Consider the following 26,480-nt stretch of genomic DNA (forward strand, 5'->3'; position numbering starts at 1 on the left):
ACTCTCTGAGTGTTTAGATAGTTCACTTTAGTCTAAGTTATCTCAGTGGGTCTCAAACGGTTTTGTCACAAATTATTCAAAAGATTATTTCCGCGGCACACCTTCATATGATCATTATAGTTATATAAACAATAAGAGAATAAATGAAAAACAGGTATGACATACTATAGCTTATGGCAGTAAAACAAGAATACAGTTTAAAAGGGGAGTGATTTGTAAAATATCCATAAAGAAAAAGAAAATCTGGGTGCTGAGAGAGGTATCCATAGATCTCTTCATGTTGCTCTCAAAGTGCACCAGATTGATGCTTTCAACTTCAATATTTAAAAAAAATCTTCCCGGAGGAGCATCCCCCGGACCCCCTAGAGGAGGTGAGGTCCGCCCTCCACTCATAAAAATAGCACTTTACCCCTGCCTATATGCTGTGAGCTGATTATGGAGCCTTCATTGTAACAGTCATTCAGATGCAATTAGCCTATAAAAGGCCTCAAATTGGAAGAACTGTCTGGGTCGTCTTTTTCACTCAATTCTGCAATAGGTAGATCTCGCCTTTCACCTAGGCCGAGGTCGGTGATCTTGGGCTTAAAAAGGTTGGTGACCACTGCTCTAGACCATGGTTCTCAACTGGTGGGTCGCGAACCCGTTTCGAGTGGGTCGCGGATGTGTGAGTGAAGAAAACACTTTTTTTTTTTAATTGAATTTTTTTTTTCTTTTGGGGGAAAAAAGTCAAACTTTTATTTTGAAGGCCCAATTTTCTAACGCTGTGCATGCAGTAGGCGTTGGACTGGAACTACCGGAGACCAGTAGTCACGTAGTGATCATCTTCTCCATAAAACATCTTTGCTGATGTTTTTTCGAGTCTTCTGGCCAATCAGAATCAAGATTGTTGCCGGAAGTCCCCACGGAGAATAACTTTGGGGTAGAACTATTCTTTATACATCCATGGGTACAACTTCAGATACAAATGAACAAATAATTAAATATGACCCCCGGTTTGATGATTGACAGGTCACAGAACAATGGGGCTATCTACCCTTACCCACAATTGAAAGTAATTCCTCTTTGCTCTTCTCTCTGTGAGGAGCAGCAAGCTGTCAGAACTAAATGAAAAACAAATGGCATAAAATATTATTAATATGTCGGGTAGTAATAGATTTATTTATTTTCTTCTCAGAATGTACCAGAATACGTAGTTTATGTTAGTATTTCTAAAAATCTCCTGGGGGAGAATGCCCCCAGACCCCCCTTCTGGAGATGGGTTTTCAGCATGTGTGCCTTTTTTACAGTTCAGCTTTGATTCCATCAACTTATAAACCTTTTTTAAAAGCATACTTTAGTTCTGTGAAGGATATAAGGATATATGCACTGTACTTCTTCACTTTAATTAATATTGTATGCTGAAAAGCGTATATATTACAGCACGATATTTTGTTGAATAGATTTGAGTGCTTCAAAATGTTGGGTCGCGATGTATTGACCAAGTAAAAAGTGGGTCCCGAGGCCTGACCAGTTGAGAACCACTGCTCTAGACAATGCTGCTCTGTAGTGACCCTGGGAGGTGTTTGCTCCTGCCAGGAAGGTGAGGACTGGGAGACCCTGACGGCGGTGAGGAACTGCAGCCAGGAGATGGTGGACATGAACCTCCTGCGCTACGTGCACACCGGCCTGCACGGCGCTCACACACAGGACTTCTTTGTCTTCTACTTGTTGGATGGGAAGAATCAATCACCCCTACAACACTTCCACATATCTGTCAAAGATCTGGAGAAAGGTACAGGAATTCACCCTTACATTCTTCATTAGACATACGTTGCGGTCAAACGATCAACTATCAATAATCTGTTACTAACCACTTTTCCTTCACCTCTGTGAGGAACGTCACGGGGTTAAGGTAAGATGATAGGGGAATTCATCTGGACTTAGGAAAAGAGACTGCGGTGCTTTGAGAATCCAACTGCACTGACACTATCTGACGTATTTATGATGCGCCGGCCAGAGGATGTTATTAATGTGCGTCTGCTGTGGGGAAACTACAGTTTTCCATTCTTAAATAAATGCAATTTTATGCAATATATGTATTACTTGTTAGGCTTTCACATCTATCACTGTGTGTATCACCATTCAAACACATTTAAAAAAGTTGAACAAACCCCACACAGCTCAGTAAACACTGAAATGTTGACTTTATTTGATCATTTCAGTAAAAAAGTAACGCTCTATTTTACATTTTGATTATCATAGTGTTGAACGTTCAAAACACAGCACTTTGGCAAGTTACGGCATAAGTTGTAAAAGCTTAATAAGCACCTTAACTTTCATGATATGCGTTTCTCTGTTGTTTCCGTGAACGGCCAAATGTTTTGTTACGGTAAAAGTTGCTGCAAGTATTGTGGGGCAGCATTTTCTTCGTTCCTTTCGTAAAGGAGAGTTCAGTGTTTCCTAAGCGAAAGGAAAGGCGTCTCCTTTAGAATATCCTATCGTCTAGAGAATCCGAAAGCTATTATCATGGCAGACACTTAAGAACTTCCGGGTCATTTCACTCCGTTAGGAACCCTGCTATGCTAAATTGACAATTCGACTGCAACCATAGCTTCAAACTGCCAGGCCACATCATGTTTCCATGTCCTCTGCCAAGTTGTCAATTAAAACTGATGGGGTTCCAGTCGTAACATTATAAAACTCCACCTTCATTTCCAGGAAATATTGCCATGTTTGTGAAGCCTTTGAAGGTGAGCCGTGGCGATCGAGTGGTTCTCACCACAGACGTGCTGTTAGCCACAGACGGCACAGAGAAGCCAGAGGAGCTTCTGTTCATCATCACCCACCCTCCTGCTCACGGACACATGGAGTACATCAAACATCCGGGACTGGCCATCTCCACCTTCAGCCAGATGGATGTAGCAGCCAACCTTGTGGCTTACGTGCATGACAACCGAGCAACCACCCCCAGAGAGAGCTTTCAGTGAGTCTAAAAGACATACAAGATTATGAACTCACAATATTGTTCCCTCATTTAACATAGATTTGATGTTATTTGGGCTTGAGAATTCCCATTTATGATTCATAATTGGATGGATTGGTGGATAGTAACAAAGTACATTTACTCAAGTACAGTAGTAGTTTTTAATTTACCTGTGTTTTCTCAGTTTATGCTGCTTTATACTTCTACCCCCCTACATTTTGGAGGCCAATATTTTACTTTGTACTCCACTACATTTATTTGACAGCTTTTGTTACTAGTTACTTTTTAGATTTAGGTTGTTAGCTTATACAAAATATAAATACATATTAAATAAACATTGACATATATTATTATATATATTATATATATATATATTATATATATATATATTATTATATTATATTAGGATATTCAGCAGCAAATGTCATGTAATTCAAATTAGCTCTACATATACCAGCTGTGATAGAAACACTTCAAAATCACAATAGTAACCCAGTGAATTAATCTATATACAATTCTGAAATGGCCATTATGAATAAAGACGGGTAGTTTTACTTTTGGTACTTTTAAGTATATTTTAATGTTGATACTTTTGTACTTTTACTTCAGTAAGATTTTAAATGCAGGAATTTTACTATTTTAATTTTAGCAGTAATGCTACTGTGCTACTGTAGCTCCAAGACATATTTCACTTTGCACCACTGCTTGCATATAATACTTTATTTTCCAATACACTGTTTGACAGTGTCCCACAAGAAACCCTTAAAATAATCCTAAAAGTATGTAGAAGTTGGATTTATTACCAACTCCCAATAATTGGGAAGAGCCCCTGACAACACGTGTACTTTCAATCATCAAAAATGAAAAGTTAAAATAGAAAGTTGAGTCAAATGGAAATGGAAAGAGACATAACCATTTAATCCTAAGTAAATCAAGTAGTTTAACATCATTCTTCACTGAACATATCACCAGACAAGATCATCAGGTGCCCAATTTCAAAGCTTCCTTGTTAAAGAGTTGCTCCAGGTTCTAGGAACATTCCTGGAATGTTGGTCTTTTCTAAGAATTGAAGACTAAATCCTGGTAAAGATAAAAGTTACTCACAGAGCAGCTTAGCCTTTAGTAGAGCTCCTAAGGTGAACAACTCAAACGGTCTTTTCATCTGCAGTAATCATGTAATCAATGCTGTGGATGGACATGTCATGTATACTTTCATGACAAAAATCTGAAATAAAAATAAAATAATATGCTAAATAATTAGCAGCACATTGATTCTAAGATTTTTTGAAGTATTGCACTAGCTATAAGACAGACATAACTGTTTAGTAAAGAGTATTGATACCCTATTCAAAGCTTTCCTGTGAGAACATTCCTTACTGTGATCACATTTAACGGCAGTCTGCGGTGTGTTTGGCAGGTTCGTTGTGAGTAAGAGAGTAGAACCAGCCGGAATGGAAGCTTTGAGATGTTGGTGGAGATGGTGGATCGCATCCTGCCCTCTCTGTCCTCAAACAAAGGCCTCTCAGCTCCACAAGGCTCCTCCATGATCCTGGGTCCAGACTGCCTGATCCTGTCCGACCCCGACACTCCCCCGCGCGCCCTGACCTTTGAACTGGTTCAGGCTCCACAGTACGGCAGGCTGCTTCTAGCTGGTTCCACGCTGACTGCAGGTTCAAACTTCACCCAGAGGGACATCCAGGAGCTGGAGGTGACCTATAAACACGACGGGGGGCCATCGCAGATCGACCGCTTCGCCTTCACTGCCTCTGACACCACCAGGCGGGGCTTCCTGCTAGGGGGGAGTCTACACACTGAACCTGTGTTCTTCACTATTCAGGTAATAATAATCATTTCAATTTCTATAGCGCCTTTCAAAACCCAAGGACGCTTTACAATGGGAAGTAACAAAACAAAACAAAAAGAGTAATAATAATAATCATACAGATACATAGGCTGAAGAAAACAAAACAGGAACAGGTTTCTGAGTACTGCATATTAGTTGAGGCCAAAGGCCTGAGTGAACAGATGGTGTTTGAGGTGTTTTTTGAAGGTGTCCAGAGAGTCTGCATTCCTGATTGCAGAGGGGGATGGAACATGTACCCAGGTCATTTACTTAAGTATAAGTAGCGATACTACAGTGTAAGAATACTGAGTTACAAGTAAAAGTCCTGCATTCCAAATCGAACTTAAAGTGGCCCTATCATGCTATATTTGAAAAATACCAAACAGATCACCCATTGTAGCCATGCCTCATACTTAGCCTGTTAGAGAAACGCGGGTCTTGGGTCCTAAGCTTGAAAAAAAAGAAAGAAGAGGAGGCGGAGCTAATGCCTGATCAGAATTCTACCGGAGATAAAGTTAAATTCTGCTGTGATAAAACGCCATCCTGTTCTAAACCACATCAAGGATTATTTCTGAAACAGTATGGAGCTCAAATGCTTTTTCTCTTGCGGGTTTATCACAAGGTGAGTTCCTTTTTATTTCGTGTTTTTTAAACACATGTGCTCTCCAGTACAGGTTAGCTCTGAGTGTTAGCGAGGCTTGCTAATGTAAACAAAGACGAGAGTCCAAAACATGTCAGGCATTGTTTCTGATAGCAACTTTCTGTGAGTCCGCTGCCGATTTGACGTCAGATCGGATGGAATCTGTATCCGCTCGTTGTACACCCGTTTTTAAAAGATTTGGGTACGGAGGAAAAGAGAGAGGGTTTTATTTTCTGACGCTGCGTGAGTTCCCCGACGCACCGGGGACACATGTTTATGTATAAAAGATATCACAACATGCATTTTGCATGATAGGTCCCCTTTAAGCAAAAGTAAAACAAGTATTAGCATCAAAATATACCTTTAAGTACCAAAAGTAAAAGTAATTCTTGTGCAGAATGGTCCATTTAAGCACCATATCTTATTGTATTATAATTATTGATGCATTAATATATTCATCACTTCATTGTTGCACTACCCTATAACAATACTGTATATGATGATGTATTTATTGATTTACATTGTGTCTTAATAAGCTAAATCTGCAAAGTAACTGGTAAATACATCTGTAAAATAAATGAAGTGGAGTAAGAGTACATTGTTTGTTGGAGTAAAGTGGAAGAAATACCAAAATAGGCTAAACGTGTGACGTGAAGTGGGTGTGTTAACCTGTACAAGGTTATATTAATGTTCTGTCTAGGACTATAAAGTCATGTGTCACAGAAGTGTTCGCCAGCTTTCTTTTTACATTATACTTACATGCTGTAAATAGCACCTTGTCACTTCTAAGTTTGATTTAAAACACTATGAAAAAAGTAGACAGAAGGTGTGATGTTGGTTGTGATGTGGTGCACTGTATCAGTGTGCAATAAAAAAATAAAACATAGTTCAATTTGTGTTTCCGTATAGGTTATGACACATCATTTTAGGTCCAAACTTCTCTATTTTCTATGCTGTTTATGTTAACCAATCTTTATTTCATCGACAAACCATATATCATTTCAGATCAAGCCTTTGGACAATACCTATCCTGAGGTTGTGAAGCTGATCCCTCTTTGGAAAGCAGAGCCTCTTGGCGACGGACGACACGGGATCTTTGTGTCGTCTCGTGAGCTGAAGGCCCAGGACAGAGACAGCAGAGACGACGAGCTGATAGTCAACATCGTGCGCCAGCCGTACTTTGGATACCTAGAAAACATGACTACAGGTCAGGAATCAGAATACAAATCAGAATACCTTTATTTGTCCCACAGAGGGGACATTTACATTGTAACAGCAAGAAAAGAGCCAAAGACAGCTTAATATTAATTAAAAAGCATGTATAAACTATTAAAGATAAAAGTAGAAACAATTTACGATTTACAAAATACCAGTAACAGTTGTGAGATAGAAGCCAGGTGATAGTATTAAAGGTGGAAGTATATATTGCACAGTTATTGACCGATTTATTACACAAGTTGAGTTGTCTAACTAAGGGAAAGGAGCCAATAATAAATATTATATTTATGAAGACAAATATACCTTATTTCCATGTCTTAGCTTAGAATGAAAAACACATGTGTTTGTTTGTGCTCTTGCAGGTGGTTTTGTACCACATCGCTTCTCTCAGACGGAGCTGAATAAAAGGACGATCGCCTACATCATCAACCCCCACAGGGAGTCCCTCACAGACAGCCTGGAGTTCACAGTGTCCGATCCTCTAGGGAACACTGGGCCCCCTCACATGTAAGAAATACATTGTGACACTGATTCTTACTCAGAGCTTGAGTTCACAGTTGATTGTTTGGTCTTGACATTGCCTTGCAGACTGAAGTTCAGCTGGTCCACGGTGGAGCTGTCTCAGCCTGAGTACTCTGTCAGTGAGGAGCACAGAACTCTTTCGCTGGACATCATCCGAAAAGGAAACCTGGCAGAGTCTTCATATATCACTGTCGAGGTCTGAAAGCCACTGCTCTTAACTCACTGATGCTTGTCCTTTTCTTACAGACTTTAAGAGCCCTTTCTGTGTCATGTTTCTTTATCATAGGTGAAGGAAGTGAGTGCAACAGCTGGAACAGATTTCCTCATAAGCCCCTCTTCCCTCATTCAGTTTGATCCAGGTTTGTCCTGATTTATTATATTTATTATTTATGCATAAAGTAATTTGACTAAACATGGTTAGTTCTTCTAGCCATCCTTTAGAAAGCCCTCTGTGGCCTCGGACCAGTGCTCACTAGTCTAAGAAATGTAACTTCATGATGTCATCAGGGTTATTCAGGGCTTGGAGATGACAACATTTCAACAAAAAGCCTTTGTTTCCACCAAGGGGGGTTGATCTCGAAATATGTCAGGAATTTTCCGGCAGGGTATAGCTAAAGATGCTACAGATGTGCATTGTGGGAAGTGTAGGATCCAGTGTTATAGTGCTTGACCCACACTAGCAACTTGATCAGTTACAATGGAAATAATGCAGCTTTAATCAATGGTAATGTTTTTGTAACAACAGATGGTTATACTCTATATGGGAGGAGATGATATGTCATATTGATCTTTATATGATACCATAGAGAGCCAGATAGCAATACACTCCTCGTATCCATCCATGGTAAACAGAAGGAGAATGGTTCAATTTAATTCCTAGACATGTGTGTTTTGTTTTTAAATACTGACTGTAGCGTTATGACAACATTGTACACAAAGCTCTTTTTGCCTCTTAAGATCACTTCTGATCACAACTTCTGAGAAGTAAGCTAAAAAAGCAGGTGACATTTTTAGTACTAGAGTACTAGATGTGGATGAAAAAGCCCAAATAAGCAAAAATGTGTGTACAAATGTAAGACTGTTACTTCTACAAATAAAACTATAATTCATGTCAGTTATTCAAAGTCTTCTTCAAAATGAAAACTACACAACAGGCACAATACGTGTGATGTTTCTGTCTCTGTAGGAGTATCAAAGAGGAGCTGGCAAACTGAGATCATCCAGGACCACCTGGAGGAGGCGGTGGAGATATTTGAAGTGCTGCTGGTGTCCCCTGAAGGCTCGGTGATCGGCAGCATCAACAAGGCTCAGGTCCAAATCAGAGACTCGGGAAGAGGTAAATATACCTAATTTTCAAGATTTTATAAGATACTTTTCGACATTTCATTAATTGACATTATCAATTTGAACATGCTTTCTTACCAAACAAACATTCTAGATTACATATTTAAATGAATTCATCTGTTTTTCATGTCCTGTATAACATAACTACTTAGGGAGTTGAGGATTTCCCAAAGACACTTACAAAACTCTGTCAAAACTTCAAACGCCACAGGACAGACCTGGCTGAACCAGGATCCAAAGGCTCCTGTTCTGGTAGGAAAAGAGATTGGATCAGACACCTACCCCCAGCATGGATCCATTCATCTGGAGAAACTGCCCCTGGGAACAGAATCAATCATCTGGGGCCGTGGAGACAGTTTATCCAGGCCTGCTGCAGATCGGCCAAGAAAGAAACTCAAAGTTCTGGACAATCCAAAATCTGTAAGCCCCTGTTCTTAAAGATCAGAACTATATGTAACTGTATCAAGTAGGCATTTCACTTTTTCCAGCTTAAAACTGTTACTGTTTCATTTTCAGATTACCCCATCGTCAGTGTTCCACAACGGGACAGACACTGTTTACACGGTACGCAGCAGCAGATCATCGTAACGGACAGTATAAGTCAGAAAAGTCTTAAAGATACCATACAATGCTAATTTTCAGGTTCTGGCAGCACCTCTTTTCACCCTCTGTCTGAAACCAGAGCCCAGTCTGCTCTGTTTGGTTAGCTGGCCGGCTCTGTTGTGATTGGTCAATTGCTAAGAGAGCTAAGAGCACTAGCAGAGTGCAATAGAAGAGCAATTGTTACTTAGTGATGTCCCTATGTTATTGAAGTAAATAAAGGAATCGAATGGAGGGGTTTCAGGCAGGGGGGCATGCACAAAATCCTATAGAACAGACTACAAGAAAGAGACAAATGATAGGGCTTCTTTATTCCTGCTGTCTCTTTTATTACAGTATCATGGCATCATGCAAATGCAAGTAGAGGACGACACCACCCCGTCAAGGAAGGGAAGAAAGGCAAACATCCGTGTGGTTAGCAGAGGAGCACAGCAGCAGGGGCCAGCTGTGTTTACTAAGTCCAAATCAGATCCTAAAACAAAGATCTCTAAACCTCAAAAAACAGCAGCTGAAGGACCAGTGAGTACAAAGTTAGTCTTCTTCTGCCTCTTGGGTAATGTGTCATTTTAAATCAGCAATTGCCTTGAAGCCACATGGAGTTGCTTAATCCTAAAATTGCCGTTTGTTTCACTGCATTCCTTTGGTTTGATATTGTGTTCATGGTTGCTTATTTCTGTTCTAGTATTCGAAAGAAAGGGATTTCTTTCCCCCTTAGCAACGAGTATTGAATGACTTATCTTTTTTTGTGACAAAGAGGCAGATGTTAGGAACAGCTACAATAACAGGTTGAGATATTTTCTCCCTTACCTCAACTTCAGAACTGCTTCAGTCTCATCCATAATTGTCACTGTTATTTTTGGTCATTTCTTGTCACTTTTCCTGGATGTAATTTGGTATTGATGTAGGGATATGCTATATAATGACCTTAACTCGTTTGATACTTTCTATGTCCTACTCAGTACTTCCACAGTTTTAGGATTGATGATTGTGGTAAAACATATTGCAAAGCAGAACTAAACATATGTTCCTGTACTTTTGTACGGCTCACAGGTTGATAACTCTGTACCCAAGCCCTGTGTACCAGAACTGATTGGACTCCTGCATTTCAACCAGACCACCAATCAGCTGTTTCACTGCAACGGTGTCTCCTGGAAACCCTGGGCACCAAATGATCAGGTAATAAAACTCCACAACAAAGAAACACACTTTAATGCACTTCTTTGTATCTCTGGTGAGAAGATGTCTGACCGTGACAATATTTTCAAATCATACAATTATGTTCTACTTATGTTCCTTATATAAAGTTGCAAAGTTTGATCACAATTAAAGTATTGCTTGAACCTTTTGGAAATAGAGAAGTATATCATTCAGTGTTGTCAGCATAGCGATGAAAATCAAAAAAGAATTCTCCAAATGAATGATGTTAATGTCTGAAAACTAGTGGATCTAGGATAGAACCCTGTGGATCTCCGTTTTCCATATGAAATGTTTGTAAATAATTTTGTGAATCATTTGACAATTTTGCTTGAAAGATGTTGATGGACCGCTAAAATGATTTCCTAATTAAGTGAATGAAATGTTTATTTACAAATGACAACATATTTGCCCCTTTCACACAGATGATGAGTGGTCAGAAGTGTCCTCATGGCTGGACCTTTCACAGTGGCCACTGCTACAGCCTCAGCACTGAGCACAAGGTCACATGGGGCGCAGCCAACAGGGCCTGCAGGGAGAGGTATGATCAGTGTGCTAATGGAAAACACACAGGGAAAATTAGGCCTAGAGCGTGCATATACATGCTTCTGATAAGTTGTCTGTCACACATAAAAACGATATAATTTGAATTGTATGCACTATCCTTTAGAATACACAACTCTCCCACTTGTATTTTTTATTACAGATATAAAAGCACTCTAGCAAGCGTTATCTCTAAATTGGACATGGACTGGCTTTGGGACTTTGGAGGAAGGAAACCATTTTGGATTGGTGGGTATCTTTCGATCACTTGATGCTACACTAGAGCTGGGCGATATATCAATAATATATATCCTGATATAAGACTTGTCATAGGTTCCTGATATCATTATATGGAATGAAGTGTTGTACTTTCCTGGTTTTAAAGGCTGCATTTGTCTATTGAGGTATTTGGTCAAACATATTATGTGTTTTGTGGACTTGGAGAAGGCGTATGACCGAGTTCCCAGGGAGTTACTGTGGGAGGTGCTGCGGGAGTATGGGGTGAGGGGGTCTCTACTCAGGGCCATCCAATCTCTGTACTCCCAAAGCGAGAGCTGTGTCCGGGTCCTCGGCAGTAAGTCGGACCATTTCCGGTGAGGGTTGGCCTCCGCCAGGGCTGCGCTTGTCACCAATCCTGTTTGTAATATACATGGATCGGATTTCGAGGCGTAGTCATGGGGGAGGGGGTCTGCAGTTCGGTGGACTAAGGATTGCACCACTGCTTTTTGCAGATGATGTGGTTCTAATGGCTTCATCGGTCTGTGACCTTCAGCACTCACTGGATCGGTTCGCAACCGAGTGTGAAGCAGCTGGGATGAGGATCAGCACCTCCAAATCTGAGGCCATGGTTCTCAGCAGGAAACCGATGGACTGTCCACTTCAAGTAGGGGGAATGAGTCCTTACCCCAAGTGAAGGAGTTCAAGTATCTCGGGGTCTTGTTCTCGAGTGAGGGAACAATGGAGCGTGAGATGGGCCGGAGAATCGGAGCAGCGGGAGCGGTACTGCAGTCGCTTTACCGCACCGTTGTGACGAAAAGGGAGCTGAGCCAGAAGGCAAAGCTCTCTGTCTACCGGGCCATTTTTGTTCCTACCCTCACCTATGGTCATGAAGGATGGGTCATGACCGAAAGAACGAGATCGCGGATACAAGCGGCCGAGATGGGTTTTCTCCGCAGGGTGGCTGGGGTCTCCCTTAGGGATAAGGTGAGAAGTTCGGTCATCAGGGAGGGACTCGGAGTTGAGCCGCTCCTCCTTCGCGTCGAAAGGAGCCAGTTGAGGTGGTTCGGGCACCTAGTTAGGATGCCACCTGGGCGCCTCCCTAGGGAGGTGTTCCAGGCACGTCCAGCTGGGAAGAGACCAAGGGGTAGACCTAGGACCAGGTGGAGGGATTATATCTCTTCGCTGGCCTGGGAGCGCCTTGGGATCCCCCAGTCAGAGCTGGTTGATGTCGCCAGAGAAAAGAAAGTTTGGGGCTCTCTGCTGGAACTGCTACCCCCGCGACCCGACCACGGATAAGCGGGAGAAGATGGATGGATGGATGAAATTTGAAATACTCCAAATTGATTAGCCCTATGCTACACATAAATCTTTCGTTCTCCTAGTTTTTTTCATTTTAGAGCACACTGAAAAAACTGAAACGCTGACTTTAATTAAATGTATTATGTCAACAGATTCCACATACATGTATTATTTTTGGAATCTGTTGACATAATACATTTAATTAAAGTCAACGTTCAAGTTTTTCAGAGCATAATTGAAACCCTCTAACTGGCTGTTTCTGTCCTTCTGTTTCAGGCCTGAATGACAGGGAAGGCCGAGGGCGCTGGGAGTGGGCGGGGGGAGAGCCGCTCAGCTACACCAGCTGGAGAAAGACCCCCCCTCGGTCCAAAATGAAGGGAAACAAAAAGTGCATCCTGGTGGGGAGAAGGGCAAAGTGGCAGATCAGGGACTGCAAGACGGGCAGAGGTCATCGCTTCGTGTGCTCCAAAAGAACTTGATCCTACAGTGTGTGCAGCATCACAGCCATGAGCCACTGTGGTGTTTCAGAAGGGGAAGGACTGATCCTCGGGACATTTAAACTGCAATACCGGAGGGAACTTTCCTGGAAATGTTCATATCATTTTATTGTTATGACTAACTGTTTATAGTAACGTGCTACACTAAGAGCATTGTTTACACGGCATCTATTCAAATTAACCACTGAACGTATTGTTAAAACCGTATGAAAAGCTCACAAGACGTTTTTTTAAATGTATTCAGTCTATTTTCCAGACTTGCTGACTCCAAAATATAAGTTTGTGCTGTGGGAACAGAGAACAACAGAATACAGGACATGGACAAAACATCCACTTTGTGAAATTCTGTCTTTGTTTCAATATTATTTGACAGTATGAAGATTAGCTTTAGCTCTTAATTTCTCTAAAGATTATGTCAACCTCATTATTTTATTCAGAGATGTGTTTACTGAATTTGGCAGTGTGACCAGACAAAAACCTCAAATAAATGTCAAATGAAATCATAGTTTGATTGTATAAAATTAAGCTATAGTGGATTTTCTTTTTTTCTATTTTTCTTTCGTTTGAATTAATGTGTTTTAAAGGGGTCTAATGTTTACAGGTTAAACAGTTCAAAACAATCCCTACAGTATTGACAAGACAAAATAAAATCTGTATTGTATAACATTTTCTTTCTCAATTCTTTGTTCGGATCTGTAAGTGTCATTGTGAACATTTACTCCAAAAATATCTTAATTATAGAGACCATGCTCTTTTCAGTCTAAACAGTATGTCATTGTTTATGATAATTCTTCCATCATTAGGTACAGTGGAAACAATATTAAATGTTGACGTGTCTTCATGGTTGAAAGCTGGTTTTCCTTTTTGAGAATTCAACATTGCTCTTTAGAGCTGGTGGACGTGGTCCTGTGAACCACAAGCAGCAATGTGATTATCCCCATCATGTGATCTACCACGGCAGTATGAAAGAGGGCCTTTTATCTGTGCCTCTGAGCAGCTTCTCAGAGGGTTGCATGCTGCCAAAACACACAGCCTCTTCAGCTCGGTAAGTCAAGCTTCAACTTAACAGATTTATACGTGATGAATGTGCATGCTGAGGATAGATTTAACGTTAGTGTTTTACAGACTACCCGGACAAACTGAAATATTTGCATTTTATGATAATGGCAAACATGTTATGGTTGAGTAATTGATCAAAATGTGTTCCTAACAGATGCATTTTGTACGCCAGTTAGAGGAAAGTCTTTGAAACCTTTAGCATTCACCACCTTTTTATGGAATGCATTATGTTTGCTGGTAAGAACAATATAGTTGCAAGCTCACTTACTCTACAGTGTCGAAGGCATGGGGCCGTGACTAAAATAATTTATACTTTTACTAGACTGAATTGAAAAATGAAGAGCTTTTTAAGCATGGAGACATGTCACAGAAGAAGCTCAAAATACTAATATGAACCTGAAAATGAGTAGAAAGGGCCCTTTAATAGTTTAAGGAAAGCTGTAACTTGGTTCCACATCTCTTGAATGCCATGCAGCAGTTATTTGCTTGGAAATCTTTTGCTGTGTTATAGTATGTGAGTGCATTGATTATGTTTTAATATTGTTATGTGAACCCTCTGTACTTTATACAAAGTGCAACCCTAGTTTAATTTATATTCACCTAAATGTCAGTCCCAGCATTTACTCCATAGTAAAATCCTTAGTACATTTTAGATGAAAGAGGCCTTCAGGTGACGTAGCACACCCTGTGGCTGCAGTTTAAGAGGTCAACGCTCCGTCGAATGCTTGGTGTCTCCCCCCCCTTCCAGTCTTCTAATACACAGCTCAAAATCCAGCTGTGTATCTACAGTTTATTCTATGTTACTGTTGGAAAAAAGCATTTTCACAAAATGTTTATAGTATCATTCTTATTTCAGAAAAACAGCCACGACTCATCTATAATATATCATGTCATGTATTATGTAAATGTGATGTGTAATATATTAAATGTAATTAAGAAACATTTTGTTTTCAAATTTCATTACTGAAGCGGTTTTAAAAAAATAACTATAGAAGTATTTTTTCAGATCGGAATATAATGTTAACATTTTCTTTACAAGCCAATCCCCCCAATAGTTTCTAACTGATCTCTTAAATGACCCCTATTTTGCTTTTCGGTGTATTCTCTTTCCCTTTAGGACTCTTTAAAGTAGAGACACTACATACTGATATACACTGAACGTCAGCAGGAGAGGACTCTTAAAGTAGAGACACTACATACTGATATACACCTGAACATCAGCTGGAGAGGACTCTTTAAAGTAGAGACACTACATACTGATATACACCTGAACATCAGCAGGAGAGGACTCTTTAAAGTAGAGACACTACATACTGATATACACCCTGAACGTCAGCAGGAGGGAGGACTCTTTAAGTAGAGACAACTACCTACTGATATACACCTGGAACATCAGCAGGAGAGGACTCTTTAAAGTAGAGACACTACATACTGATATACACCTGAACGTCAGCAGGAGAGGACTCTTTAAAGTAGAGACACTACATACTGATATACACCTGAACATCAGCAGAGAGAGGACTCTTTAAAGTAGAGACACTACATACTGATATACACCTGAACGTCAGCAGGAGAGGACTCTTAAAGAAGAGACACTACATACTGATATACACATGAACGTCAGCAGGAGAGGACTCTTTAAAGTAGAGACACTACATACTGATATACACCTGAACGTCAGCAGGAGAGGAACTCTTGTAAAGTAGAGACACTACATACTGATATACACCTGAACATCAGCAGAGAGGACTCTTTAAAGAAGAGACACTACATACTGATATACACCTGAACATCAGCAGGAGAGGGACTCTTTAAAGTAGAGACACTACTTACTGATATACACCTGAACATCAGCAGGAGAGGACTCTTAAAGTAGAGATACTACATACTGATTACACCTGAACATCAGCAGGAGAGGACTCTTTAAAGTAGAGACACTACATACTGATATACACCTGAACATCAGCAGGAGAGAACTCTTAAAGTAGAGACGACACTAATACTGATATTACACCTGAACATCAGCAGGAAGAGGACTCTTTAAAGTAGAGAACTACACATGCTGATATACACCTGAACATCAGCAGAGAGGACTCTTTAAAGTAGAGACACTACATACTGATATAGCACCTGACACATCAGCAGGAGAGGACTCTTTAAAGTAGAGACACTACATACTGATATACAACCTGAACATCAGCAGGAGAGGACTCTTTAAAGTAGAGACAACTACATACTGATATACACCTGAACATCAGCAGGAGAGGACTCTTTAAAGTAGAGACACTACACTACTGATATACACTGACATCAGCAGGATTAGGGCCCTTTAATATTGTAAGGAGTACGATAATGTGGATAATTCCACATGTGTTGAATGCACACATGAAATGCTGTCTGTGTTATTGTAGTGTGAGTGCATTGAATATGTTGTAATATTGTTATGTTAACCCTTTGTACAGTGCATTTCTAAATGCAGCATGCTGTAAGCCTTTAGACTAAAATATGTCATTTGTTCTACTCATCTAATAATGAAATCAAACCAACATATCTTCACTTTCTGTATCATCAGACTGTGAGTCATTCCTCTCTACTAACATCCATTGTTATGTTGTTTATACCAAGGTCTTATCATGACATAATCATCTGACTCTCCTAATCTCTATCAAAGCGAGAAGGAGAGGAACTGGAGAGGGTTCCCTGCTGAGGGTTCTGTCATGGATCCTAACACCTCAGCCAGAGCAGCCCCTCCAGCTTCCAGTGGCTTTCCTTTGCTTACCAGGCACTGACAGAGATCCCATATGAAGCCATCCTCCCACAGACAGACACCCTGGAGGTGCTGGACCTGAGCAACAACCTGCTGGATGAGTATCCTTTTATAACAAGCAGAGGCTGTAAGACCAGAGAACCCCTCCCTGTTCCTTTGTTCCCCCTCTGTCTGCGACCTCACCAATGGTCACTGCACCGCTCTGCTTAACAGGAAACCATGCTTCACTGGGAATCATTTGTAGAAAAACAAGTTTTACACAAGACAGTAGTGGAATATTACTAGGTACATTTACTCAATTACTTTATTTATTTTGAGATACTTGTACTTCACTTGAGTATTTTCATGTTATGCTACTCTATACTTTTACCTTACTACATTTATTTAGAGGCTACATTTACTCAATTGTTTCCACTTATTTAGTTACTAGCTACTTTATATGGAAAGCCACACTGCTACCATGGCTAAAGACACATTTATGAAATCTTGCCATGTAAGAACAAACTGATATAGCTGGTGGGAACTACTACCAGCTATGTCTTGCAGTGGCTTATATATTCTTTAAAAAACATTCAATTTTAGTTTTTGCAGTAATCCATTTTCTCCATCCAAGCTCAGCTCTGTGTTAAACGGTAGCAACCTGCGCAGTGTGAGTGTGTTGTCCTTCATTCAGTGTGTATTGGAACCCGGCTCTGCTGGGGCAGCTGGAGAAGCTGAGCACTCTGATCCTGAACTGCAACAACTACACCTCCCACATCAAGTTCCCCTTCATGGCCAGCGTCACCACTGTGTGCATCAACAAGAACAACATCAACAACCTACCCGTGTTCGTGGAGGAAATCCGGAGGAAGTTCCCCAACATCAAGTGAGCCTGGAGCCCTGTTTCAATACAGGGAGGTTTCATTCCTCGCCGCATTCTGATTCCATATCTCTCTCCAACAGGATCCTCAGCATGATGAACAACGAGGCAGCACCGAGCTATTTCAATGGAGGAAGTCTGACCCAGTACACAGACTACAGGTGAGCATAGGCCCTTTTTTACCAGTGTTGTAAGAAGTACCTACATCTTATACTCTAGTAAAAGTACACATACCACAGTGTAGAAATACTGTTACAAGTAAAGGTCCTGCATTCAAAATGATACTTAAAGGTTTCCTCTCATGCTGTTTTTAGGCATATATTATGGGTCTCAGATATATAAAATATATAAAACATGTCTATGTTTTGCTCAAAATACCAAACAGATCGCATGCCTCATACCCCTCTATTTCAGCCCTGTTACTAAAGTGCTGATTCTGGGTCCGTAGCTTTGAAAAAAAAAAAAGGGGGTGGGAGCTAAATGCTGCCGTGATGAAACGCCATATCATGTTCCAAACCACATCAAGGATTATTTCTGAAACAGTATGGAGCTCAAATGCTTTCTCTCTCGCGGGTTTACCACAAGGTGAGTTCCTTTTTTTATTTCCTGCTTTTTACACGAGTTCTCTCCAGTACAGGTTAGCTCTGAGTGTTAGCGATGCTTGCTAATGTAAACACAGACCATATTACGTCCAAAACGTTGCGCATTGTTTCTGATACAGTGACGTTTGTGATAGGGCCGTGGGTCCACATTTCAGATATTACGTCATATCGGCAGCTAATCTGGATCAGCTCCGTTGTTCCCCCGTTTTTAGAGATTTGGGTACGGAGGAAAATAGAGGGGGTTTTATTTTCTGACACTTTGTGAGTCTCCTTAATAATAATAATAACAATAAATTATATTTATATAGCGCCTTTCAAGGGACCCAAGGTCGCTGTACATGGTGGACAAACAAAACAAACAGACAATCAAAGGGCAAACAAAAAATAAAGGAAGCCGGGGGACCAAAAAAGGGCTAGGGCCCGAAGGCCAGGGTGAACAGATGTGTTTTTAATGATGATTTGAAGATGTCCAGGGAGGCAGCATTACGGATCTCGGCAGGAAGTGCATTCCAGAGGGTGGGGGCAGCAACACTGAACACCCTGTCACCAAATGTTCGGAGGCGAGAGCGGGGGATGGAGAGCAGGCCCGTGTCTGAGGACCGCAGACTCCGAGAAGGGGTGTAGGGATGGAGGAGGTCCGATAAGTACTGGGGGGCGAGGGTAAGGAGGGACTTGTACGTGAGGAGGAGTGTTTTGTACTGAATCCGGGACTTGACCGGCAGCCAGTGTAGGTGGATGAGGGTGGGGGTGATATGTTGCCATGGCTTGGTGCGGGTGAGAAGCCTGGCGGCAGAGTTCTGGACGTACTTGAGCCTGTCCAGGGTTTTGCTGGGAACCCCGGACAGGACTCCATTGCAGTAATCCAGACGGGATGTGATGAAGGCGTGTACAAGTGTTTCTGCCACAGAGTCCGAGAGTGAAGGCCGGAGTCTGGCAATGTTTTTTAGATGGTAGAAGGCGGATTTGGTAACAGATTTGATGTGCGCCTGGAAAGAGAGGGTGGTGTCCAGGATGACTCCCAGGTTGCGGACTTCAGTGGACGTGGAGATGGAGCAGCCGTCAATGGAGAGAAGCAGGTCTCCAACCTTCTAGAGCTGCGCCTTGGTTGGGAGCCACAACCATGAGCTCTGTTTTATTGCTGTTGATTCTGAGCATGTTTGATGACATCCAGTTTTGTATGTCCTGTAGGCAGTTGACAAGAGATTGAGGGGGGAGCTGAGTGGACGGTTTGGTGCAGAGATAGAGCTGTGTGTCATCAGCATAAGAGTGAAAGCTGTGACCATGTTGGCGGATGATTTATTTTTATTTATTTTTTATTTATCCTTTATTTATCCAGGAATGTCCCATTGAGATACAAGATCTCTTCTTCCAGGGAGTCCTGACCAACACAGCACACAACAAGTTTCAACATAAAACAAGGACATTAAACAAAAAACATACAATTCAAATATAAATACAGAAGGCCATTTGTGCAGTGGCAAGAAGCATAATCACATCAGCATTTGACCAAGTGGGAGCATGTAGATGGTGAAAAGGAGGGGTCCAAGCACAGAGCCTTGAGGCACACCTTGGTTGACTGGGGCCGGAGGGGAGCTGCAGTCACTGATGGTGACAAAGTGTTTCCTGTTAGAGAGGTAGGACTCGAACCAGGCAAGAGCTGTGTCACTGAGGCCAAGGTAGTCAGACAGGCGGCTGAGGAGGATGGTATGAGATATGGTATCGAAGGCTGCAGAGAGGTCCAGGAGGATGAGAATGCTGATGAGGCCAGAATCAGATGTGATGAGGAGGTCGTTTGTGATTTTAATGAAGGCAGTCTCTGTGCTGTGGTGGGGTCTGAAGCCAGATTGAAGGGGTTCATAGAGCTCATGGTATGACATGTGGTGTTGCAGTTGTGCGGCAACTGCTCTTTCCAAGATTTTAATGAGGAATGGAAGGTTTGAGATCGGCCGGTGGTTGTTCAGGTCCTCCGAACACCGGGGACACATATTTATGTATAAAAGACATCAAAAAGTGCATTTTGAATGATAGGAGACCTTTAAGTAAAGGTATGAAAGTATAAGCAGCAATATACTTAAGTTCCTGATCTAAAAGTACTCTTCATTCAAAGTGGCAATTTTTTTAATAATACACATTCAACAAGTCCTCCAACTCATACGACCAAATAGGTCGATTGTTCAGGCCCTTATTACGACCAAATAGGTTGATTGAAATACTGTTTTCACCCCGTGAGAGTTGACGCCAACTTTTACATGGACGCTGCGTAAAGACGTAGTACACGTGGCGGGACCTCAAATCATCTTCGTAATATCTATCAAACAATAGATCCTACACATCCACTGGACGTAGATTCTAAAAGTACAATATACACTTCTCGCTAGAAATCGAATCAAAAAGCATTTTAATGGCCAAACTATTTCATCTGACTTTGGAGCCTCTTTGCAATAATTACCCCTGTAAACTCCAGGAATCAGGTTTTATAGCAGCTTGGACGTATGTTTTATTGGCTAATCTTCCTTTTTTAAATCTAAGTTTTGAAGTTGAAATCTCTTATGGCAACAGAAACCAAAAATAGGAAAATTAAAGACAGGGTTTCTCCTCCAGATCAGGCACGTGGAGAGAGCCCTTCACTTTGGAAGCCTATGTCTCTTTATGAAATGTATTAACCAACTTAAGAACTAAGCAGTGTGATACTCATTTGAGAGAAGTTTTCAGGGGGGATTTATGACCTTCTCGTTTCTAAATTCCTGAGTAATAACCCTGCTAATATGCAATCTAATCCAACATGAGGTTTTTAAGAACCAAACAACTGATGCAGTTGTTGAAAGTAATGACGTACATTTACAGTACTCAATAATAATAATGTTTTTTATAATATAATAATATTGGGAGGGATGAAACCCTCTTTAATGGTCACGCATGCAGAGCACACAGCACACACAGTGACATTTGTTCTCTGCTTTTAACCCATCCTAGTACCAGGAGTCTAGTACTAGGAGCAGTGGGCAGCTATTGCACAGTGCCCGGGGAGCAATGGGAGTGAGGGGAGAAGGGTGCCTTGCTTAAGGTCACCACGGCAGGGCAAGAGGTGAACTGGGACCTCTCCAAGAAGCAGTCCACACTCCTTTTTTAGGTCTGGTCGGGGACTTGAACCGGCGACCCTACGGCTCACAGTCCAAACCCCTACTTTTTTTTTTCTGTTTTCTTATCAAAAATAGACATTTAACATCTCATCACAACTACATAAAGCATTGCTCATAATACACACATTCAATATTTCATACCACTAGCTTAAAGGTAGTGTGCCTTAAGTTTTCCGTTCAAAGTTGAAGCACAATGCTCCCTCCTCATCCATCTCAACTAGCATGCTGCCATCCACAAAATCCTCGCAAAATGTGTCCTTTTCCACATGTATTAGCACAAGGTTAATGTCCCTTTTTACTGTCCTCTTCATTATATGCCACACCTCTGACATTTTACCCTCGAAATGGGCAATGTTCCTCCTTATTTGGACCGCACGCCTTGCATGGCTCAGAACATAATTTAAAAGATTCACATTGCATTCATCCTTCTTCTCAATCACACCAAACAGCCACAGCTCCTTCCATTCCATTTCTCTCACATACCATTCATTCCAACATCTACCAATTAACTCTTTCATCCTTCCAAAAACAACAACAAGCTCTTTACATTCAACAAACTCATGCAAACACGTTTCAACCTGATCCTTACACACATCACACTCTCTCTCAACAGTTGCATCAAAATGACTAATGATCAGGTTGTTAAACACCCTATTATGCCTCAACACAAAATCAAAATGATCACATTCAATACTGTTCCACTTAATTTTCACATTCTCCCACATTCCCTACTATTCCTTTCCCTCCACACATCCAACAGCCCATTTGTCCCCATTATTGTTTTGAGTGCACCACGTGATGAATCACTATTAAAACCCATATTCACAGACACATCCAGCTTCGAACACCACACATTGAAATCACCAACAATCATACATTTCCCCCCACATTTATCCTTCAACCCTTCAAAAAACTCCCTCCTCCTCCTTGTCTCATTCGGTGCATAAACGTTTACTAAATTAAATGTTTCCCCCATACATTCAAACATTATCCCAACCATTCTCCCAACACCATCATCCTTAACTTTCCTTATATTCGTTACCATCCCTGTTTTAATTAATATTGCCACCCCTCTAGCACCCACACTCCCATTATTTACATACATTTCTCCCATCCATTCTTCCCTTACATCCTCCACACACCTTTCATCCCAATGTGTCTCTTGCAAGCAAATAATGTCTGAGTCACATATCATTAAGGCCTGCTCTCTCCTGTCCTTGGACCTCAGCCCATTTCCATTGAAAGAGGAAATTGTCACCATCACAAGTGTTATTAAGGTTATTATTGTTTTCTTTCTATTTATTTTTTGTCCGGACACTTTGCAACTTCTCCTGTCGCTTTCACCCGTCTTCTCTCCACCGCTTTCTCCTTATCGGCTTTCCTCTTTGCATTTAGCCTGCTGGATTCTCTCCTCATCCCTCTGCTCTTTAACCCAGCATTCGCCTCGCCAAAGATCTTCTCCTCTATGGGTCCTGTCATCTTCACCTCCTCGTCCTCAGACTCGTTCTCCTCGTCGTCTCCTCCCTCCTCCATGTCCGACACAACCGAGCTGACCTCCATTCCCTCAGCCGTCTGTCCTCCGCCTCCTTCTCCTTCTCCTCCTCTCCTCCCACCGACAGCTCCTCCTCCAGCCTCAGGATCAGGTTCACCTTCAACGTCCTCTTCAGCCTCGGTATCATTTTCTGCCCCCAGAATAACATCCACCACAGCCTCTACTTCAGTCTCAACCAAACCTTCACCACTCCTCGCATTCTGTCCATCATCCGCAGCAGCCGGAACAGCAGCAGTATTGGCTCTGCTACTACACATCTTTCCTTCGTCTGCTTTCCCCTTCTTCCTCCCTCCGTCTCCTCCACCATCCATGGCAGCCGCGTCAGCCGCTCTCTTTGCAGCAGCCGCCACAAACACCGCCGCGACAGCAGCCACAGCTTCCTCGTTTATCCTGCTCCCAGCCTTATCACGTATATCCTTTTCTTCACTCTCTTCCTGACTTCCACCCTCCTCTTCCTCCATTCCATTCTCCGCTGTGTTTTCCGCCTGGGCACTTTCTCTCCCCCGGGCTCCGCTCGCCCCCTCCTCCCGAGTCACACAGTCCCGGGCATAGTGTCCCTGCTTGGCACATTTATGGCATTTAAACTCAGGCCATTCTTTGAATAAATGCCCTGGCCTTATGCACATCCTGCAGACCGGTACTTGCTTGTCATGAATCACCCTAAAGTATTCCGGCCCCTCTAGAGTCTCGAACCTTGTGGAGTAAGGAAGTGACCGCACTTCCTTATTGAATTCCACTCTCAGAAACCTCGTCCCATCAACCACATCAGTGCCGGGCCACATTCTTCTCTTTATTGCCGAGACAGGCAGAACCCCCCACATTGCCAATCTGCCTTTAATTGTAGTGTCCAATATATACGAAAGTATATTTAGGAATGACACCGTGAGTTCTTTTGCCATGCAGTCTCTGCCCCGCACCAAAGCCCCATTGATTCTTATTCCATCCAACAGTTTATTTTTTCCTTTTTCTTCAGCCATTGTCACTTCATATAGCCCTCTCCTTTAACCCGACATCCCATCACAATCCCACATTCTTTCTTAACTCCTTTTAGCAGATCCATAACAGTTACCACTGCTTTCCCACTCTCCACCGCCACCACAACTGTCAGCTCCTTTTTATATTTCTCCTCCTCCACAATCAACTCAAACTCCTCTCTCACCTCCTTTTGTTTTCCTACTTCTGTTTTTTCATTTTGTCCATTCGCATTTTCGTTGACATTGTCCTTTCCTCTTTCATTCACAGATGTCCCGTCCTTCTCCGCACTCTGCTGTAATGTGTCAATGTCCGTGATCCGTGACACAGTTGATAAATCCATTCCCGTTTTCTTTGCCAGTTTATCCATCCGATCGAAAAAACACACAGGTCGGGGGAAACCCCCAGCCAGCAAGGCTGTTTGGGGGGTACTCAGAACAACAACAAAAAAACAACTATAAGTTTGACGAAACAAAAGAGTTCCACAAAACAAACAATTCACTTCTTTCCTATTGAGACCAAAGTCACGCACGTCCTCTCACAGTCCAAACCCCTACTGACTGAGCCACTGCCGGACTCAAGTATTGTATCTAATTACAATTTTTGACATATTTGTACTTTACTTGAGTATTTCCATGCAATGCTACTTTATACTTCCACTCCACTTCTTTCAAGAGGAGAATATCATACTTTTTACTGGTAACTTTGTACATATAAAAACACATGAAATGCTGATGTGGTATCAGTACTGTAGTACTAATCTACACAGCATTTTCTACATTTGGTCCACATTTACAAACTACAATACTGAAATGATCTTACATTAATTAAAACAGGATGAGTACTTTAAATATATTTTGATGTGAAGTTACATTTTGAAGTCTCAAATGTTGATTTTTACTTGTAGTGGAGTATTTTAAGACCATGGTATTTGTACTTTTACTCAAGTAAAGGATCTGGGTACTTCTTCCAGCCCTGTACAGATGTTTCTCTGGAGCTGGAAGACAACTCCAGTGAACATGTTCATTTTAAAAGATCCATCAAACATAGAGCACTGCTGCAGAAAGCATTGCAAAGTGTCACATGCCAACATGTTCTATAGCGCCCCCGTGTGGTTAATCAGTGAGAGAGATGTGTTTTGTCAAAAGTGTGCTAGAGGAGTCTAAGAAAAGATATCTAGCTGATATCAACTTGGACATTTAGTCTCAGTTGTTTTATTTACAACTTAAGCCAAATATAAGATATAGTGTAAGACTACAGCACAACATGAGTATAATACAGGCTGAGCTTCAGGAGAATATGGAAAGTCTTTACGCTAATAGATATCACAATGAATCTGCCCCAGTTGATTATTCTTACGTTAAACTCATTTTTACAATATAGCTTTTAAATATATGTACTTTAAAATTCTACACATTTTGCAACACATTGATAAATCTCATCAGATAACTTTGAACACTTAGAATAAGAAAATAAATAAGAAATCATGATTTAGTATTAACGTTTTCTGGAATGTAATGAAATGTGCTCCAATGCTAACGTTCGCCAAATGTAGCAACATCGTAGAGACGCAAATAGACAGTGTGTAAATAAGTTCCTAAATGGGTATTTGTATATGTTTTCGGTGTGAACGAAATCAAGTTATAGAAAGTCCCAATCTCCCATAGTGTCCCCCTTTCAACATACTGTAACATACAGTTCAAGAAAATATTAAACCAACAAATTGATCCAACAGAGGGGAACATATCACTGTGAAGAAAATTCCTCAGGGCAACAACAATCCATCAATATCATGTCTGACACCGTGATTTAGAATGACTATTTTCTAAATGGGCCTTTAAGTCGCAGGGTCCATAAATCAGGTCTGAGAGGACTGAAGACGTTTCCAGCCCTCTTACTGACATGTCTATGAAGTCCTTTAACCAGTTCTTAAAGTTAACAGTTCGTCAGCACTAGCCACTGTCATCTTCAATTTCAAAATGTATAATGTCCACTCTAATTTAACAAAGTAATGGACATGATGTTATGTGCACACTAAGAATACATTATAGGTTTTTAAACACATCATCCCTCAATCTCTCCAGGGATAATGCTACAGTGTAATCACATCACAACCGTAGCAGCAGAACGTTCTGCTCTTTATCTGTCAAGCTGTTGTAATCTGAGCTCATTTTTAAACTTGTGATTGACCTAAATAGCAGACATTTACCCCCCTGTTGTCTCCTCCTCCCTCAGGCAGTATGTGGTCAGTCAGCTGCCCGGCCTGGAGTTCCTGGACGACACCGAGGTCCTGGAACAGGAGCGGGTCCAGGCCAGGAGGACGTACCGGCTGCAGCAGAGCCACAGCAGCCGGAGGAGGAAGGACGAGTCAAGGAAACACACACACAGGCTCAAAAAGTCAAATACTGTCATATGACATAGGATATCATGTGTTTTTATCAACCATTTTATGTTTGTTATATTACACATTGTATGTTTTGTATCTGCTAGTTTCAACAAATATTTAAAGCTACAGGATTTTTATGCTGAGGTAAATATTAAAATCCATGCACCATGTTCTATATAGAAGAGGTATAAAAGTAAAAATATAAATATTAAACACACGTGTCGTGAATCATTTTCCACACCTTATAGTCTAGTTACAGCAT

General features: G+C 41.4%; 1 protein-coding gene and 1 pseudogene across 2 annotated transcripts; both read left to right on the forward strand.

The window, feature by feature from the left end:
* LOC117547268 overlaps positions 1–13,560 on the forward strand; it is a 33,880-nt pseudogene extending 20,320 nt beyond the window's left edge.
* Positions 13,561–13,820: 260 nt separating this feature from the next.
* On the forward strand, positions 13,821–26,431 carry LOC117547270 (leucine-rich repeat-containing protein 72). Of its 2 annotated transcripts, none has more exons than XM_034217858.1 (5): positions 13,821–13,926; positions 16,612–16,808; positions 17,469–17,572; positions 17,650–17,727; positions 26,068–26,431. In XM_034217858.1, the coding sequence occupies exons 3-5, from the start codon at positions 17,478–17,480 to the stop codon at positions 26,246–26,248; spliced, it is 354 nt and encodes a 117-aa protein (XP_034073749.1). In that variant the 5' UTR covers positions 13,821–13,926; positions 16,612–16,808; positions 17,469–17,477; the 3' UTR covers positions 26,249–26,431. The 2 variants fall into 2 exon arrangements, with proteins under 2 accessions (XP_034073749.1, XP_034073748.1); XM_034217857.1 differs by having other exon boundaries at positions 13,824–13,926; positions 17,390–17,572.
* Positions 26,432–26,480: the final 49 nt, after the last annotated feature.

Source organism: Gymnodraco acuticeps, unplaced genomic scaffold (genome assembly GCF_902827175.1).
Source record: "Gymnodraco acuticeps unplaced genomic scaffold, fGymAcu1.1, whole genome shotgun sequence".
NCBI classification, from domain to species: domain Eukaryota; kingdom Metazoa; phylum Chordata; class Actinopteri; order Perciformes; family Bathydraconidae; genus Gymnodraco; species Gymnodraco acuticeps.

What these genes read in the sequence shown, in the direction of transcription:
- LOC117547270 (XM_034217858.1), top strand. Translation starts at nt 17,478, where the DNA reads ATGGCCAGCGTCACCACTGTGTGCATCAACAAGAACAACATCAACAAC. An exon ending in AGGAAGTTCCCCAACATCAA is followed by an intron (nt 17,573 to 17,649) that starts GTGAGCCTGGAG and finishes TCTCTCCAACAG; the next exon opens with GATCCTCAGCATGATGAACA. An exon ending in ACCCAGTACACAGACTACAG is followed by an intron (nt 17,728 to 26,067) that starts GTGAGCATAGGC and finishes CTCCTCCCTCAG; the next exon opens with GCAGTATGTGGTCAGTCAGC.